Below are 17500 nucleotides of genomic sequence, written 5' to 3'. Positions count from 1 at the left end.
CAGGCTCAAACTCAGGTCTGTCACCAGAACCCATGTCTTTCTACTTTCCTTTTCATGCCCCTAGATTTCCTGCCCAGCTAGCCACAGTGCATGAGGGGACAAGTGTTTTGGTTGGAAGCAGGGGTACAGGGGAGAAGTAAGCTCATCATTATCTTCCTTCTCTCTGATGGCATGTATATTTCAGGGACCAGTCAGCTGCCATCACTTACTTCTGCAAGCAGCCCTCAGAGGAAAGCCATCCCACCAAGGAGACACTGGAGGAGGAATGGATCCCCCACCGTCGAATTAAAGAAGGGGAGAAAAATTTCCATGTTCGGAATCCCCAGGTAGGCTTGTGCTCTTTGGAGTGTGGTAAATATGTCTCCACTGTAGTTACCATACTAGTTAGCTTTCAGATGCTGTAACAAACTACTAGAGGTGATTAGTTTACAAGAGAAAAGGTTCATTTAATTTGCCATTCTAGACGTTCCAGTCCAAGATCAGGTGTACCTGTTGTTTTTTGATTCTAGCAAGGGTCTTAGATGGCAGTGGAGGGGAGGGGGAATCCCACAGTCCTCTTTGAAGGCATGTCCCCAGTGACTTAAAGACTTCCCATTTGGCCCTAAAGGTTCTACCATCTTTCAGTAGCATCACCTTGGGAACTAACAAGCAATAGATGTTTGTTTGGTGGACATATCTAGACCATAGCACTCCATGAGTAAGCCCCCCCCCCCTTTTTTGAGGTAAGATCTCGTTCTAGCCCAGACTGACCTGGAATTTACTATGTAGTCTCAGGCTGGTCTTGAACTCACAGAGATCCTCCTACCTCTGCCTCCCCAGTATTGGGGTTAAAGGTATACACTACCCTGGACGTGGTGGCGCACGCCTTTAATCCCAGCACTCGGGAGGCAGAGGTAGGAAGATCGCCGTGAGTTCAAGGCCACCCTGAGACTACAGAGTTAATTCCAGGTCAGCCTGGACCAGAGTGAGACCCTACCTTGAAAAAACAAAAAAAGAAAAAAAAAAAAAAAAAGGTATATACTACCATGCCTGTCAGAGAGAGACAGAAAGAATGGACACACCAGGGCCTCTAGCAGATGCATGCCTCACCTTGTGCATTTGGCTTTATGTAGGTACTAGGGAATTAACCCTTCTCCTTAGGCTTTGCAGGCAAGTACCTTAACCTCTGAGCCATCTCTCCAGCCCCATGGGTAAGACTTTTAACTAACCTTTTCTCAAAATCTTTTTTTTTTAAATTTTTTATTTATTTATTTGAGAGTGACAGACACAGAGAGAAAGACAGATAAAGGGAGAGAGAGAGAGAGAATGGGTGTGCCAGGGCTTCCAGCCTCTGCAAACGAACTCCAGACGCGTGCACCCCCTTGTGCATCTGGCTAATGTGGGACCTGGGGAACCGAGCCTCGAACCTGGGTCCTTAGGCTTCACAGGCAAGCGCTTAACCGCTAAGCCATCTCTCCAGCCCTCAAAATCTTTTTTTTAAAAAATGTTACACTCTATATTCTTTTTTTATATTTTTTCTCAATTTTTATTAATGTTTTCCATGATTATAAAAAATACCCCTTGGTAATACCCTCCCTCCCCCCACTTTCCCCTTTGAAATTCCATTGTCCATCATATCCCCTCCCCTTCTCAATCAGTCTCTTTTATTTTGATGTCATGATCTTTTCCTCCTCTTATGATGATCTTGTGTAGGTAGTGTCAGGCACTATGAGGTCATGGATATCCAGGCCATTTTGTGTCTGGAGGGAGCATGTTGTAAGGATTCCTATCCTTCCTTTGGCTCTTACATTCTTTCCGCCACCTCTTCCACATTAGACCCTGAGCCTTGGAAGGTGTGATCGAGATGTTACGCGATACTCCAGTCACTTCTTTCCAGCACTGTGATACCTTCTGAGTTGTCTCAAGGTCACTGCCAACTGAAAAAAGAAGATTCTCTACTCAAAATGAGAGTAGCATTAATATAAGGGTATAAATATTAAGAGAAGTACTTACTGGGCAGTTTGATAAGCATAGTATATACAATTATCCAGACATCAGCAGATCAGCAGATGTTATACCCCTAGGGCTCATGACTACCCCTGTTTTAAGGTTTCAGTATCAGGGATGTATTCCTATCCATGGAGTGGGCCTCTAGTCCAATTGGAGGGCAGTTGGTTTCCACCATGATAGACATGCCACTATTGCACCTGTTGGCTCATTTGGCCTGGCTGGCCAATTATAAGGCTTGCAATGTCCACTGTTGAGTATGTTCACTGGTGGTATCTCTTTCTCCCATTGAACTACATGTAGGATGGCTTCTTCCAGCTTTCTGTCAGCTGGTCTACACGGAGGAGGTTATCAGCTCAGTTCCAGCAGGATTTCTCAGTGGCCTTGCAGCCCAAGTATGTGGAGTCTTCAGCAATAGGGTCTTACCATCTATTTCTGGTGGGAAACCAAGGGCCTTGGCAATGGTCTATAATGTTTTGGGGGCATCAGGTTCCTCCCTAGCCAGCAACTCACTGGAGGTATCCCATCCCTGGCACTGAAAATTTTCTAACAATGACCTATAGCTCCTGAGTATTCCATTGTCCAAAACCGGAGGATTCCATATGATTTATTTGTATCCTCTTAAATTTTGATTAGCCCTCCCTCCACCTTTCCTTTACTCAATCTCTTCCCCTGACCTCACTTTGGGCCTTTTCACCCCCATTAATCTATTCTTCTACTTATATATATACAATACCAACCTATTAAGTCCCCTCCTCCCTTCCTTTCTCTTCCCTTTATACCTCCTTTTTAACTTATTGGCCTCTGCTACTGAGTTTTTTCCATCTCACACAGAAGCCCAATCATCTGTAGCTAGGATCCACATACGAGAAAGAACATGTGGCGCTTGGCTTTCTGGGCCTGGGTTACCTCACTTAGTATAATCCTTTCAAGGTCCATCCATTTTCCTGCAAATTTCATAAATTCATTTTTCTTTACCGCTGAGTAGAACTCCATTGTATAAATGTGCCACATCTTCATTATCCGCTCATCAGTTGAGGGACATCTAGGCTGGTTCCATTTCCCAGCTATTATAAATTGAGCAGCGATAAACATGGTTGAGCACGTACTTCTAAGGAAATGAGATGAGTCCTTTGGATATATGCCTAGGAGTGCTATAGCTGGGTCATATGGAAGATCAATCTTTAGCTGTTTTAGGAACCTCCACACTGATTTCCACAATGGCTGGACCAGATTGCATTCCCACCAGCAGTGCAGAAGGGTTCCTGTGTTTCCACATTCCCGCCAACATTTATGATCATTTGTTTTCATGATGGTGGCCAATCTGACAGGAGTGAGATGGAATCTCAATGTAGTTTTAATCTGCATTTCCCTGATGACTAGTGATGTATAACATTTTTTTAGATGCTTATATGCCATTCGTATTTCTTCCTTTGAGAATGCTCTATTTAGCTTCATAGCCCATTTCTTGATTGGCTTGTTTGATTCCTTGTTATTTAACTTTTTGAGTTCTTTGTATATCCTAGATATTAATCCTCTATCAGATATATAGCTGGCGAAGATTTTTTCCCATTCTGTAGGTTGCCTCTTTGCTTTTTCACTGTGTCCTTTGCAGTGCAAAATCTTTGTAATTTCATGAGGTCCCAGTGATTAATCTGTGGTTTTATTGCCTGAGCAATTGGGGTCATAGCCCATTTTTTATTGGCCCATTTGATTTCTTATTATTTAACTTTTTGAGTTTTTTGTATATCTTAGATATTAATCCTCTATCAGATATATAGCTGGCAAAGATTTTTTCCCATTCTGTAAGTTGTCTCTTTGCTTTATTCACAGTGTCCTTTGCAGTACAAAATCTTTTGTGATGGCCGGGGGTGGTGGCGCACTCCTTTAATCCCAGCACTCAGGAGGCAGAGGTGGGAGGATCGCCATGAGTTCAAGGCCACCCTGAGACTCCATAGTGAATTTCAGGTCAGCCTGGGCTAGAGTGAGACCCTACCTCGGAAAACCAAAAAAAAAAAAAAAAAAAAAAATCTTTTGTAATTTCATGAGGTCCCAGTGGTTAATTTGTGGTTTTAGTGCCTGAGCAATTGAGGTTATATTCAGAAAGTCTTTGCCAAGACCAATATGTTGAAGGGTTTCCCCTACTTTTTCCTCTAGCAGTTTCAGAGTTTCAGGTCTGAGGTTAAGGTCTTTAATCCATTTGGACTTAATTCTTGTACATGGAGAGAGAGAAGAATCTATTTTCATTCTTCTACAGATATATATCCAGTTTTCCCAGCACCATTTGCTGAAGACGCTGTCTTTTCTCCAATGAGTATTTTTGGCATTTTTATCGAATATCAGGTGGCTATAGCTACCTGGACTTATATATCTGGGTCCTCTATTCTGTTCCATTGATCTACATGTCTGCTTTTGTGCCAGTACCATGCTGTTTTTGTTACTATGGCTCTGTAGTATAGGTTAAAATCAGGTATGGTGATACCACCTCCCTTATTTTTGTTGCTCAGTATTATTTTAGACATTTGAGGTTTTTTGTGATTCCAAATGAATTTTTGGATTGTTTTTTCTATTTCTGTGAAGAACGCCATTGGAATTTTGATGGGGTTGCATTAAATGTATAGATTGCTTTAGGTAAGATTTCCATTTTCACACTATTGATTCTTCCAATCCAGGAACAAGGAATGTTTTTCCATTTCCTAGTGTCTTCTGCAATTCTCGCTTGAGTGTTTTATAGTTTTCATTGTAGAGATCCTTTACTTCCTTGGTTAGCTTTATTCCAAGGTACTTTATTTTCATTGAAGCAATTGTGGATGGGAGTGATTCTCTGATTTCATCCTCAGTGTGTTTGTTGTTAGCATATAGGAATGCTACTGATTTCTGTGTATTTATTTTGTATCTTGCTACATGGCTGTAGGTGTTTATCAGCTCTAACAGTTTGCTGGTAGAGTCTTTAGGGTCCTTTATATATAGAATCATGTCATCTGCAAATAATGATAACTTGATTTCTTCCTTTCCAATTTGTATCCCTTTTATGTGCTTTTTCTCAAAATGTTAATCATAGTGTGTCTGAGTTTTCTATATCAGTAGGAATGAACAGGGTATTAGTAAAGACTCTTACACATGCACACACACAGATAAATAATTTCTTCCCAGAATGTGGCTGGGAAGCAAGGATGGTGGTGCACTTGGAAGATTGAGGTAGGAGGATAGCTGTGTGTTCAAGGTCAGACTGGTGCTACAGTGTAAATTCCAAGTCAGCCTGTGCTAGTAAAGATGCAGGATTTGGGGGTCCAGGAGGGGAGTCTCTCGGAATTTATGAACTCCAAATTTTGAGTTCTGTCCTAAATTTATTTATTTATTTTTATTTTTATTTTGTTTTGGTTTTTTGAGGTAGGGTCTCACTCTGGTCCAGGCTGACCTGGAATTAACTCTGTAGTCTCAGAGTGGCCTTGAACTCATGGAGATCCTCCTACCTCTGCCTCCCGAGTGCTGGGATTAAAGGCGTGTGCCACCACGCCCGGCTTATTTATTTATTTTTGAGGTAGGGTCTCACTCTAGCCCAGGCTGATCTGGAATTCACTATGTAGTCTGAGGGTGGCCTTGACGTCATGGCAATCCTCCTACCTCAACGTTCTGAATGCTGTGATTAAAAGCATGTGCTACCATACCTGGCTGTTCTACTTTAAAAAACATATTTTTTATTTTTCTGTATTTATTTATCTGACAGAGAAAGATGGGGAGAGAGAGAGAGTGTGTCAGGGGTGTGTCAGGGCCTCCAGCCACTGCATACAAACTCCAGACACATATACTCCCTTGTACATCTGGCTAACGTGGGTCCTGGGGAATTGAACCTGGGTCCTTTGGCTTGCAGGCCAATGCCTTAACCACTAAGACATCCCTCCAGCCTGTCCTACTTTTAATAAAGAATTAATAAAGATGGACTCAAGCAGGATAAATTATGACTTATAAGTTTATTAAGGGGAAATGACAAATTGTGGGGCTTATTTAAGGGAGAAATCATGAATTGTGGGGTTTTGGAAACCCTCTCTAAGAAAAGTACACACATGGTAGGTTCAGAAACCAGAGGAAAATCATGCATGTAGTCAAAGAGAGAAGTTACCCCAAACTATAAAGCAGAGATAAGCAGAAAAGGCATTCAAACCAAAAACGGTTTTGTGCTCTTCCTCCCCACCCCCGTACCCAGCCAGGCGTGGTGCAGGGAAGCCAGACTCACATGTATCCTTGTGGCCCCCAAGGAAGAGAGATACGCAGGCTGCATCCAGAAGACAGGAGCCTTTATAGGCAAGGGGAAGACCTGATTGGTTGGTAGATTGAAGGCAGATCCCTGGGCCAGTCCATCCAGGGCCAGCTGTCTAGGTAGTGTGCTAGACTGGGCAGCAGGCAGGGGTATTGATCAGGCTTGAGTTCCATTTTTGTGGTGGCATGTGGGGTAGCATCTCATGGTCCTGTTTGAGCCTCAATCCCTAGTTGAAACTGCCTCAAAAAAGCTAGCTTTCTCCTATTCTTCATCAGTAAGATCCTACCTTGAAAAAACAAAAACACAATCAGCTATCTGGGAGTATGAGACTCAAGTTGGCTTTTACAACCTAAGTTAGAATTATTAATTATATTGTATGAGAGGCATATTTCATGAGGTTTCTGGCTTTGTTTTCCCCAAAACAACTTCTAAATAACTGCTCCAACACATTAATTCCCTTTAAAAATCATTGTTTCTTTGTCTTTTGGAGAGGGGATAGGATGAGCTACTATCATAGTAAAGGAGGGAAATCCTTTTTGCCCAACTTTTAGAAGCTAAAGAAAATAATTATGCTTCCTGTGCGTTATCTTGCTCACATCTAGCTCTTTTCTCCTTGACAGTGAGGGGTGAGTATGTCTGCTGCCTGTCCCCCAGCCCCTGCCCCAGTAGCTCAGCTCGCTGCAATGGTGTGGCCCCCCAGGGCTTTGCTCAGTATTTCCTTCCTTGAGAACTATGTGCCTAGGACTTTAAAATACAAAATTAGCAAGGATATGTAGAAGTTTCTGTGGGCTAGTCCCTTCCCCCCAGTAGTACAGTTTCTGTTTAGTACATCGTATTTTTCCCCAACACTTCCACCTTTGTTCAGAGTGATCTGCAAAATTATTCTTCACAGTTGTTCTTCTTGCCCGGTTCCTTTGCCTTCCCCACTGGTACTGAGGGTTTTGACACTACATTGTCACAGGGGTGGGGGAGTACCTCCTAGATAAAAGCCCTCACGGCCATTTCCAAGTGCCAACCGCTAAGCAGGCATTCTACAAAACGGTAACTGTAATGTGCACACTGTTTGGTTATTTTTAATAAGCCTTTTCCTACTATAACAAACAGAAAAAATACACAAAAACACAAATCAACTAAACAACAACAAAAACAAAACAAGAAATGCTGGGGGAGAGCATGATAGCTTGTCTATAATCCCAGCTGTTAGGAACCAGAGACAGCATATCTTCAGGGAAAGATGGCTAGCTAGACTAGCCAAATTGGCAAGCTCTGGGTTCAGCAGAGACCCTGTCTCAGCTGGGCTTGGTGACACATGCCTTTAATCCCAGCACTTGGGAGGCAGAGGCAGGAGGATCGCTGTGAGTTCGAGGTCACCCTGAGACTACATAGTGAATTCCAGGTCAGCCTGAGCTAGAGTGAGGTCCTACCTCAAAAGAGAGAGAGAGAGAGAGAGAGAGAGAGAGAAAGAGAGAGAGAGAGAGAGAGAGAGACCCTGTCTCAATAAGGCCAACTGGGGCTGGAAAGATGGCTCAGTGGTTAAAGGCACTTACTTGCAAAGCCTGATAACCTGAGTTTAATTCCCCAGTACCTATGTAAAGCTAGATGCACAAAGTGGTACCTAGGTCTGGAGTATGTTTGCAGTAGTAGGAGGCCTGGGTCACCCATTTTCTCTCTTTCTCTCCCTCAAATAAGTAAATTAAAATACATTTTTAACAAATTAGGAGGACAGCAGTTGATCCAGGCATGGTGGCACACACCTTTAATCCTAGCAGTCAGGAGGCTGAGGTAGGAGGATGTTTTGAGTTCAGAGGCCAACCTGAGACTACATGCTTAGTGAATTACAGGTCAGCCTGGGCTACAGTGAGATCATACATGGAAAGAAAAAAATAATAATAAGAGGAACAGCAAGTGAATAGATGCCAAAGATCAACCTGTGACCTCCACATACTCACACATATGGACGTACCCACACATACATGTAAATATGCATACACACTGTCCATGCATAATACAACCCCCACACATACACATGAAAAACTGAAATAAAGAAAAGAAGTCCAACTTACACTTGATTGATTAGGTGGAAGGGAGCTGGTTGGTTCATGTCAGGAGGTCAGACGAAGATGACTGGAACCAGCCTCCAGTGTCCCACGACCCGCTCTTTGAGACAATGAGCTCGTGTCTGTGTCTGTCATGGGCTCATCTGTAAGCCCGCTTACTTTCTGTGGTTGGAACAACTGCTCTGAGCTTGCGTACACTCAGCTTCATCAGCAGGAGACGGAGCAGTTGCTCCCCAGCACCCCGTCTTTTTTTGTTGTTGTTATTTTATTTATTTTAGAGTGACAGTCAGAGAGAGAAAGAGGCAGAGATAGAGAGAGAGAATGGGTGCGCCAGGGCCTCCAGCCACTGCAAACGAACTCCATACATGGTCACCCCCTTGTGCATCCAGCTAACGTGGGTCCTGGGGAATAGAGCCTTGAACTGGGGTCCTTAGGCTTCACAGGCAAGCGCTTAACCGCTAAGCCATCTCTCCAGCCCCCCACCTTGAGCCAAGCTCAAATTCAGAAACTCCTGGAGCAGGATTCCTCACTGGGGAGAAGGGACAAAATGAAAGTTCCTACTAAAAGCACAGGGTTAGATTGCTCAGGTCAGGCCAGGGCAGCCCTTAAAGGCATAGTTAACAAAAGGGGGTGACAAGTCAGTGCTAGGCAGACAGGAACAGCAAAAGTGTGGCATAGTGGCTGGGGAGATGGCCCCACGGATGAAGTGCTTGCTCCGTAAATGTGAGTACCTGAGTTCCGATTCCCAGCACCCATGCAAATCTGGATGTGTGGGGTTGTCTGTTGTAGCCCAGGAGGAAGGGGCAGAGACAGGGGAATTTTCCAGAAGCTCACGTGCCAGCTAGCTTAGCTAAGGGAATAGTGAATAACAATGTGGAGGGCTGAAGAGATGGCTCAGCAGTTAAGGCACTTGCCTGCAAAGGATCAAAGTTCCCCAGTACCCACATAAAGCCAGATGCCCAAGGTAGTGCATTCATCTGGAGTTTGCAGTGGCTGGAGGCCCTAACATGCCCACTCTCTGCTGGGTGTGGTGGCACATTCCTTTAATCCCAGCCCTCTGGAGGCTAAGGTAAGAGGATAGCTGTGAGTTTGAGGCCAGGCTGAGACCTCACAGTGAATTTTTGCAGTTCAACCTGGGCCAGAGCAAGACCCTACTTTAGAAAAACCAAAAAGAACAAAACAAACAAACAAAATGATGTGGGGGGTGAAGATATGGCTTAACAGTTAAGGTACTTGCCTGCAAAGCCTAAGGACCTGAGTTTGATTCCCCACTACCCATATAAAGCCAGATGCACAATATGGTACATGCATCTGGGTTAATTTGTAGTGGCTAGAGGCCCTGGTGTGCCCATGCTCTCTCTCTCTCTCCCCCCCATGCAAATATATAAAATACTTTTTAAAACCCAATTTGGGAGTCTGGTGTGGTGGTACATGCCCTTAATCCCAGCACTTGGGAGGCAGAGGTAGGAGGATTGTCAAGAATTCAAGGCTACCCTGAGACTACATAGTGAATTCTAAGATAGCCTGGGCTACAGCAAGACCCTACCTCAAAAAACAAAACAAAACAAAATAAACGGCAATGTGGAAGGTGAGAACTGACACCTAAAAATTGTTCTCTGCTCTACATAGGTGGGCCATGGCACACACCATGTCCACACTCACACATAAACATGCACGCACATATGAAGTGTGCTGTACATGGATGCATAGAGCCCAGTACTGGATTGCTAATTAACACCCTCAGTTCCTTTTGTTTTCAGGACTTCATTTGTTCATCCTGGCAACCCTGTGGTTAGGTTGGTGGAGTCTGAACATCTGGGCTGATTCTATTATGCCATTGAGCAGGGCCACGTGAGCTGTGAGGTGCCTGCTGAGATGGGCAGGGCAGACTCCTGCTGCCCCCTGCCTCGGCTCTGTGCGTGGCTGGGGTTCTTGCTGGGGGGCTGTGGAGCGCTCCAGCTCCCACCAGGACTGGCTCTGTCTGTTTCAGGTGCACCAGCGGGCCCGAGAGTGTGTGCGGGTGCTGAGGATCCTGGAGGAGGTCAACGCTGGAAAGACCGTCCTCAATGTCTTGCCTGATGGACTGGATTTGATGACCTTGAAGGTATGGCAGCAATGGGTATGGCCCAAAATTGCATATTCACCAGAACTTCCTTGGTTACAAGCATTAAGCCTAACTGACTAGCTTAAACCAAAAGAAAATTTGCTGCTTGCAGGGCCCCAGGTGGCCTCTAGGCCAGCAAAGGTAGTCAGGGGCTCAGATGCCATCAGATCTCTATACTTTTTCCTCCACTTCCTCTGCCTCAGTTTCTCTCTGTGTATGTGGTCTTCATTCTCACCAGATTCTCTTCTTCACACAAGAAAGATGGTTGCTGGCAGCCCAGTCCTGTGTTTGAGCAGCTCTTAGCTTCCAGGCTGTGGTCCTGTATAGAGAACACAATCCCCCTAGGCCAGTCACTGTGCCAGAAAGAGAGCGTGTTTAGATGGGCCTGCCGGGGCTATAGCACTTCTGGACCAGGGAACCTGAGCCTCAGGATTAGGGGCCCCACCACAGCCACATGGATGGGAGAGAAATGGTTCCTTCCCTGATGGTAGGGGCTGTTGAGTAGCAAATAGCCTCCACTTATGCAGGCCAATTCTTTCCTTTGCATGACTGTCCTGGCTTTGGAACTGGTACCAGTAAAAACACAGTCTCCAACCCTCCAACTCCCCATCATTTTCCCCCCAATTATCCTAATCTTTTTTTTCTGAGTTAAGGTTTCTCTCTAGCCCAGGCTGACCTGGAATTCACTATGTAGTCTCAGGGTGGCCTCGAACTCACAGCACTTCTTCCATCTCTGCTCTCAAGTGCTGGGATTAAAGGTGTGCACCACCATGCCCGCTTAACATGTGTATGTGTGTGTATGTATGTATATATATATATATATATATATAGGTTTTTCCGAGGTAGGGTCTCACTCTAGCTCAGGATGACCTGGAATTCACTACATAGTTTCAGGGTGGCCTCAAACTCTTGTCAGTCCTCCTACCTCTGCCTCCTGAGTGCTGGGATTAAAGGCATGCACTACCATAGCCAGCTTTCTAGTATATTTTTAATAGTTACACTCATGAACCTCCAAATATTACCCACACATGTTGAAAGAAACTGGAAACTCCCAATGGACTCAGACTTTAATATGGGATTTAAAAAAAATTTTTTTGTTGTTTATTTTTATTTATTTGAGAGTGACAGACAGAGAGAGAAAAAGACAGAGAGAGAGAGAGAGAGAGAGAGGAGAATGGGCGTGCCAGGGCTGCTTAGCCACTGCAAACAAACTCCAGATGCATGCGCCCCCTTGTGCATCTGGCTAACATGGGTCCTGGGGAATCAAACCTTGAACTGGGGTCCTTAGGCTTCACAGGCAAGCGCTTAACTGCTAAGCCATCTCTCCAGCCCGGGATTTTATTTTTATTATTTATTTATTTATTTTTTGAGGTCGAATATCTAGCTCAGGCCGACCTGGAGTTAGTCTCAGGGTGGCCTTGAATTCACGGTGATCCTCCTACCTCTGCCTCCTGAGTGCTGGGATAAAGGCATGCACCACCATGCCCAGTTTAACATGTTGTTGTTTTTTTTTAATTTTAAAATTCTATTTATTTATTTGAGAAAGAGGGAGAAAGAGATGCCTGCAACAGGGCCTCCAGCCACTGCAAACATACTCCAGATGCATATGCCACTTTGTACATCTGGCTTATGTGGGTCCTGGGGAATCGAACCTAGGTCCTTTGGCTTTATAGGCAAGTGCCTTAACTGCTAAGCAATCTATCTCTCCAGACCAACATGGGAATTTTTTTTCAAATTTCTTTATTAACAACTTCCATGATTATAAAAAATATCCCATGGTAATGCCCTCCCTTCCCCCACTTTCCCCTTTGAAACTCCACTCTCCATCATATCCCCTCCCAACATGAAAATTTTTTAAAAAATATTTTATTATTTATTTGAGAGGAAGAGAAAGAGAATTGGTACACCAGGATATCCAGCACTGCAAATGAATTCCAGACACATGAGCTACCTTGTACATGGGTCCTGGGAAATCGAACCTGGTTCCTTAACTGCTAAGCCATTTCTCCAGCCCCAACAAAGCTCTTTCTGAACTCTATTGCTATGCAAAGACACTTTATGCAGAGATGCTTGTGGAAAAAGAGGGAGGAGTGTATATCAAGGTTTACTTCTATATGCAGAAGCCAGTTCTGTAGGGACACATGAGCAATTGGTACCTGTTTAAGAGTAGGAAACAGACAGCTACGTGGAAAAGAAACTGGGTAGGTGGTAGACTTCCCTATATACTTCTGATTTTAAACAATTTTTAAAAATATTTATTTATTTATTCGAGAGGGACAGAAGAAGAGGAGAAGAGAGAGAATGGGTGTACCAGGGCCTTCAGCCACTGCAAACCAACTCCAGACACAGGCGCCACTTTATGCATCTAGCTCACATGAATCCTGGGGAATCAAACCTGGATCCTTTGGCTTTGCAGGCAAGTGCCTTAACCACTAAGCCATCTCTCCAGCCCTATACTTATGATTTTAGAAGCATATGAATATATTCACGTATTTTTGAAAAGCTGAAGGAGGGGTTGAGGAGATAACTCAGCAGTTGAAGGTGCTTGCTTATAAGGCTGGCCAGCCTGGGTTTGAGTCCCCAGCACCCACATAAAGCCAGATGCAAAGTGGTACATGTGTCTGTAATCTCAGTGCTCCTGCATCAGTGGAACGGGGAGCCAGAAGAATCCAGAAGTTCAAGAGCCACCTGGACTGGCACAGGCAGCAGCTAAACAACGGAAGACTCTGTGTCACTGAAGGAGGGAGAGGACAAGCACCCCAAGGCTGTCCTTAGATCTCTACATGTGCCATGGTACATGTGTGTACCCACATACACATATAGCCACACACCAACACATACACATGTACACACACATAAACATAACATGCACATACACATATATCCACACACACATCTACACATACATAAATACATATACATACACATACATCCAAATGTATATACATACATGCACCAACACATACACATATGTACACACATATACACACATACATACACATATATACATATACAACATAACATATACACATACACACATGCATGCAAACACATATACACACATATGAAAAAATATCTTGGGGCTGGAGAGAGGGCTTAATGGTTAAGGAACTTGCCTGCAAAGCCTAAGGACCTAAGTTCGATTCCCCAGTAACCACATAAAGACAGATGCACAGGGTGGCTTTTTTTTTTTTTTTTTTTTTTTTTGAGGTAGAGTCTGGAGTGTCTGGAGTTTGTTTGCAATGGCTAGAGGTCTTGCTGTAGTCATTCTCTCTTTCACTCTTATCTGCCTCTTTCTCTCTCTCAATTAAATAAAATACTTTTAAAAATCTGGGGATGGGGCTATGGCTAGAGAGATGGTGTAAAGGTTAAGGTGCTTGCTTGTGAAACCTAAGGACTCATGTTCAGCTCTCCAGGTCCCACATAAGCCAGATGCATAAAGGTGAGGCAAGCACAAGGTCACACATGCATCTGGAGTTCAGTTACAGTGGCTAGAAGTCCTGGCATCCCAATTTTCTCTCTCTCTCTCTCTCTCACTCTCTCACATTAAAAAAAATAAAAAAGCCAGTATGTTGGGCTTGCCTGAGTTTGATTCCCCAGTACTCATATAAAGCCAGATGTACAAAGTGGCACATGTGTCTGGAACTCATTTGCAGTGATAGGAGGCTTTGGCACACCCATACTCTCTCAAATAAATAAATAAATAAGGGCTGGGGAGACAGCTTAGCAGTTAGGGTACTTGCTTGTGAAGCCTAAGGACCCATGTTCTATTCTCCAGTATCCACATAAGCCAGATGCACTAGGCGGTGCATGTGTCTGGAGTTCATTTGCAGTGGCTGGAGGCCCTGGTATGCCCATTCTCTCTCTCTCTTTCTCTCTCTCTTTCTTTGTCCCCACTAAATAAAAAATTAAATTAAATTTAAAAGAAGTCATCCTCCCTAGTTGCTGATCTGAAGGTACTGAGCCAAGGGGAGAAGTTAGGTGCCGAACTTAGGCTGGAAGTTGAGGAGAGCAAGACTTCTGAGCAGAGGCTGGGCTGCAAAGCCTGGAGAGATTTCCCCACCCCCATAGCAGGCAGTGGTGGTGGCTTTATATATAATTATGCCCTGAAGGCTTCTGGGAATAGCCAGAAATAGATACTTGCAGATCAGTTATATCAAACAGACTCTCCCCTCAGCTTTGGATAAAAATCAGGACTGATATCCCAAGAGGAAGTAGAGCCTGAGGTGGTTTCTGCACCATCAGGACTTGCCCCAGAGCGGAGCGGGGCATGGCAGGACTGGCCCATGTCTCCTTCCACGTGGTCCGTGGCTTCCCTGAAGACCAGCTTCAGTCCAGCAGGGGCTGTTGAGGATGGAAAGAGCTGCTTCTTGGCGTGATCCTAATGAGCCCGAGTAGAGCCTGGAAACTTCTATCTGTTCATTTATCCATACACATTTGAATGTAGCAGATGGTAGGATTACCAAGTAAAGGTGAAAAACATGATTTTCAGAAGGCTATTTATAGCAAAGAGTGGCTCTCTAGTAGATACGAGCTTCTTTGTGGGCAAGGTGTGTGTGTGTGTGGTGCTGGGTATTAAATCCAAAGCCATGGGCATTCTCAGTAGGCACTTTATTACTAAACTTTACCCCAAGGTTCCTTTTCTTGTTATTGTGACAGTGTACGCTATATAGCTGGGCTTAAACTGGCCATCCTCCTGCCTCAGCCTCATGCTAGATTACAGGGGTGTGTCATCACACCTAGGCCAGAAGTTCTTAATAGTGTGGTTTTGGTGGACTCACTCATCTATTATATCAGAATTCTTAAAAGTGAAACTGGCCGGGTGTGGGGGCACACGCCTTTAATCCCAGCATTCTGAAGGCAGAAGTAGGAGGATCTCTGTGAGTTCAAGGCCACCCTGAGACTACATAGTGAATTTCAGGTCAGCCTGGGCTACAGTGAGACCCTACCTCCAGAAAACAAAATAAAACTGGGTATGGTGCTGCATGCCTTTAATCCCAGCACTTGGGAGGCAAAGGTAGCAGGATCACCATGAGTTAAGGCTAGTCTAAGACTACATAGTGAATTCCAGGTCAGCCTGGGCTAGAGTGAGACCCTACCTTGAAAAACCAAACTAACTAAATAAAAAACAAACAAAAATAAATAAATACTGGCCTTGAGTTTTTGCTTGGCTAAGTTCTCTGCTTTCCTCAGGGCAGCATTGACATGAGTCGTGTGGCTGTGATGGGACATTCATTTGGAGGATCCACAGCTATTCTGGCTTTGGCTCAGGAGGCCCAGTTTCGGTGAGTTTCTCAGTGAGGCTGTTTGTTGCTCACGCTCCACACACCACTCACTCGTTCATTAACATTCATCCAGCAAGGTTTTTTTTTTTTTAATTAAAATATGTTTTATTTATGAGAGAAAAAGAGGCAGACATAGAGAAAATGGGCACACTAGGGCCTCTAGTTACTGCAAACAAACTGTCTTTTCTACTGGCCCGGAAGTTCCTGGAGCGCAAGGACTCTCTCTCCGGTCTCTGTATCTACATCTGTTACTCTCTTGTTGCCAAGAAGCAGCTTATGGCAGGAAAAGGATTTACTTTGCTTACAGTTCCAGAGGGTGGAGTCCATCATGGTGGGGAAGCATGGCAGAAGCAGGAAGCCAGTGTCACATCTTCACATCAGCAGGGGGGATATAGTTCTCTCTCTCTCCATTTTATGTAGTCCAGGACCCCAGGTGCTGCCCGAAGTTAAGGTGGGTCTTCCCACCTCAATTAACCTAGTCAAGCTAATTCCTCACAGATATGCACAGAGAAGATCTATCTAAATAATCGCTTCCAGGTGACTTTCAGTCCTGTCAGGTTGGGAGTCAATATAAGCCACCACAGTATCCCAAGCAAGGGACCGAGTACACAATAGGCTCAATGAATAACAAGGGAGCAATTAAATGAGGGAAGTGGCATTTTGTGCAACTGGAGCCTGTCACTTGAGAGTAGAGTCAGAGAATTCAGAGAGCAAGTTCCAAAAGAATCTCTGGTGATAAGTAAGACAGACCAAGATCCTAATGGAAGGGTGTGGGTCCTGGCACCCACTTGCTAACATGCTGAGCTTTCAGACCATTGGAGGGAAGAAGCCTCCCCCCACCCCACCCTAACTATTCTTGCCTGGATTTGTTTGTGGCAGCTCCAAATGTCTGGTCCCTTTCCAGGTGTGCTGTGGCCCTGGATGCTTGGATGTTTCCTCTGGAACATGACTTTTACCCCAAGGCCCGGGGCCCTGTGTTCTTTATCAACACTGAGAAATTCCAGACAGCTGAGAGCATCAACTTGATGAAGAAACTATGTGCCCAGCATGAACAGTCCCGGACTGTGACTGTCCTGTGAGTACTCCCCAACAGCATGACACCAGCGTCTTCTCCATTTTCCATCAGTCAGGGCTCCTTCATTTATTCTGGATTATTCAGAACTTTCTGCACTTTAATAGAATGCCTGAATACTACCTGAGGTCAAAATCATAATTCCTTTAGGATTTGCCATCACTTTAACTTCATAGCATTGTAGGGGACAAGAATGCTAGAACGTTTCCTTAGGCCAGTCAGACTTGGTCACTTGTGGCCTATAGAGAAGGGAAGAGTACACAAAGGGACTTAACTATTTATTGAGTTGAAAGAGAGAGAGAATTGGTGAGGGCCTCTAGCCACTGCAAACCAACCCCAGATGTGTGTGCCACCTTATGCATCTGGCTTCACGTGGGTACTGGGGAATTGAATCTGGATCTTTTGGTTTTGCCAGCAAGTTCCTAACTGCTAAGCAATCTCCCCAGCTCAGGACTTAATTTTTTTTTCAAATTTTTATTAACAACTTCCATGATTATAAAAAAAATACCCCATGATAGTACACTCCCTCCCCCCCACTTTCCCCTTTGAAACTCCACTCTCCATCATATCCCCTCCCCATCTCAATCAGTCTCTCCTTTATTTTGATGTCATGGTCTTTTCCTCCTCTTATGATGGTCTTGTGCAGGTAGTGTCAGGCACTGTGAGGTCATGGATATCCAGGCCAGTTTGTGTCTGGGGAGAGCACGTTGTAAGGAGTCAGGACTTAATTATTAACAC

The 17500-nt window shown here is 44.5% G+C and overlaps 1 protein-coding gene across 1 annotated transcript in view; it reads left to right on the top strand.

The window, feature by feature from the left end:
- Pafah2 (platelet activating factor acetylhydrolase 2) overlaps nucleotides 1-17500 on the top strand; it is a 53980-nt gene that overhangs the window by 16318 nt on the left and 20162 nt on the right. Inside the window, exons 6-9 of the mRNA XM_004657494.2 lie at nucleotides 185-326; nucleotides 10292-10405; nucleotides 15599-15690; nucleotides 16595-16765. Of these exons, the coding sequence (XP_004657551.1) occupies nucleotides 185-326; nucleotides 10292-10405; nucleotides 15599-15690; nucleotides 16595-16765 (519 nt within the window). The remainder of the gene's footprint in view (nucleotides 1-184; nucleotides 327-10291; nucleotides 10406-15598; nucleotides 15691-16594; nucleotides 16766-17500) is intronic.

Source organism: Jaculus jaculus, chromosome 5, assembly GCF_020740685.1.
Source record: "Jaculus jaculus isolate mJacJac1 chromosome 5, mJacJac1.mat.Y.cur, whole genome shotgun sequence".
NCBI lineage: Eukaryota > Metazoa > Chordata > Mammalia > Rodentia > Dipodidae > Jaculus > Jaculus jaculus.
Note: the sequence above shows the minus strand (reverse complement) of the source record. Positions and strands in the feature narration are given on the sequence as shown.